General features: G+C 29.7%; 2 protein-coding genes across 2 annotated transcripts in view; both read right to left on the bottom strand.

Moving 5' to 3' along the window:
• NAEGRDRAFT_76421 (uncharacterized protein) overlaps nucleotides 1–234 on the bottom strand; it is a gene marked incomplete at both ends in the record, with an annotated part of 2,815 nt that extends 2,581 nt beyond the window's left edge. Inside the window, one exon of the mRNA XM_002668617.1 lies at nucleotides 7–234. Within this exon, the coding sequence (XP_002668663.1) occupies nucleotides 7–234 (228 nt within the window). The remainder of the gene's footprint in view (nucleotides 1–6) is intronic.
• Nucleotides 235–705: 471 nt separating this feature from the next.
• Nucleotides 706–2,107, bottom strand: part of NAEGRDRAFT_76422 (uncharacterized protein) — a gene marked incomplete at both ends in the record, with an annotated part of 3,558 nt that continues 2,156 nt past the window's right edge. The window contains one exon of the mRNA XM_002668618.1: nucleotides 706–1,558. Coding sequence (XP_002668664.1) covers nucleotides 706–1,558 — 853 coding nt within the window. The remainder of the gene's footprint in view (nucleotides 1,559–2,107) is intronic.

The raw sequence follows: 2,107 nt of genomic DNA on the forward strand, positions 1-2,107 counted from the left end.
AGCAACTAAAACGAATTTAGTTCTTCTAGAATCATCATCAACAGCAACAGCACGATAAATACCAAACTTGACATCAGATGGACCGAATGAACCCAAGAATTCATCCCAATCACCAGTACCAGTGGCATCCATGATCAAACCAGTCTTTTCTGGGACGAAAGTGAACCATTTAATGGATTCAGTCTTCAAGGATTCCCAAGCAGCATCAATTTCTGGAGCAACGTTAGTGGACATTTTGTTCTTGTGTTTTTTTTTGTGTGAAAACAACTTGATGACAGGGATTTATACTTGTCCATTGATGTGTGTGGCAGTTGTTGCTTACACGTGTTGTGGTGAAGAGAAAAAACCTGTCAACGATTGGCTTGCCCGTTAAAAAGATGACATACGTCAAGTTAAAATGTTTGATTGATGAGCAAAATTTTGATTGACAAGTTTGAAAGACAAGCAAACTTTTCCCGCCCAATTAATTTTAACGTGTTAAATTGTGTGAATCATACTCCGTACCTGACTGTTGGCTTTTTCTTATTGAATGTCCATTCATGTTCGAAGACGGCAAATCTGTAGATGAATAGAGTCCTGACATCTTTAAGAATCCATATTTACAGTAAATTAATCTTTAATCTTTATATTGTCATTAACTACTAATAAATGTCAACTAGTAGTAGAAGCAGAGTAGAAAAGATTATTGTTGAAAGATATAACATTCTATTGATGTGAAGGATAAAACTTGACAAAACATCCAATGGCATCTTGTGAAATTTGTAATGGATTGAAAGTTGTTTGTAAATATCCTTCAATACTATTGTTAATACTACTATTACTATTAATACTATTATCACTACTGTTAGTAGTATGAGAAAAAATCATTTCACAATTTAAATTTTCCAAAATTGCAATTCTAGCATTCCAAAATCTACCATGTGAATGTTCAATAATTGGTGCCTTATTAGGATGGTCAATTGATGGTGTATCAATTCCAATAAGGAGAAGATTAGGTAATTCTCTTGATAAATATTCAGCTGCACTTGGATGAAAATGTGCAAAATCATTGGTCCATTCTTGTTCATCACTTGGTTGATTGGATCGAGTCTTGATGATACATCTGAGAATTTTATCTTTTGGAATTTTACTCTTTTCAATTGCATTTCGAAACATTTCTTCTGAAATTTCCAAATTATTCTTCAATTCTTCCACTAAATTTAATACTAAACAAGCTCCATTATATTGAAGAGTGTGAAAATATTCCACAATTGGATTCTTTTCAAAATGTTTAGGTTGATCAGCATGTGTTCCAGCATGACTATTCGAAAGTATGACATTTCTAGTAACAATACAAACTCCATTACATGAAGATGAAACATCACACGATTGATTCATTAGACATGATGAACACAATGATTTTACATTTTCCTTCTCTAATTTTAATTCCTTCTCTATTAAATCATCCACTGAAATAAATTGAGCATACGGAGTGTAATCATGATATGGAAATGAAGCATATTTAGCACACGGAGAAACAGTCAATTCAATTACATTCCATACTTTAATTGATGAAAGGCTTGATGATTTAAATTCTTCATCAATTTTAATTGAATTTTCAAGTTTGGATTTTAATATTGTACATGGAATATCTGATAATTTGATTCATTCGATCAATATAGTGGTGTTGTTGTATTGTTGTTGGTATTATTTCAAAGGCTTTGAAAATTTACCTTCAATTTTGCTGGTTGAGTTCATTTATTTTTTTTAATTAATTTTTAAAAGTGTATTCTTTGAATATTATTGGTTATTTATTGATATTCAAATATTTGAATATTATATAATACCAATCAATATATGAAAATTATAAAAACTAACAAATTTGATAATCAATAAACTTTTTTCAATCATTTTTAAATTTTAGCCTTTAAAAAAAATGTTCAAAAATTCAAATACATTTATTCAGCATCATTTACGTTCGATTGCTGTTCATCATAAACAACAAAAATACTATCGATTCGGACTCGGATTAATTCAAAGTAATAATAATTTATCATTAAATAATAATCAATGTAGATATTTTCTGAAGAATATTTTCGGAGGTGATAATAAATAAAAGAAGAAGTGA

The sequence above is a fragment of the Naegleria gruberi genome, assembly GCF_000004985.1.
Source record: "Naegleria gruberi genomic scaffold NAEGRscaffold_149, whole genome shotgun sequence".
In the NCBI taxonomy this organism is placed as follows: Eukaryota; Heterolobosea; class Eutetramitea; order Acrasida; family Naegleriidae; genus Naegleria; species Naegleria gruberi.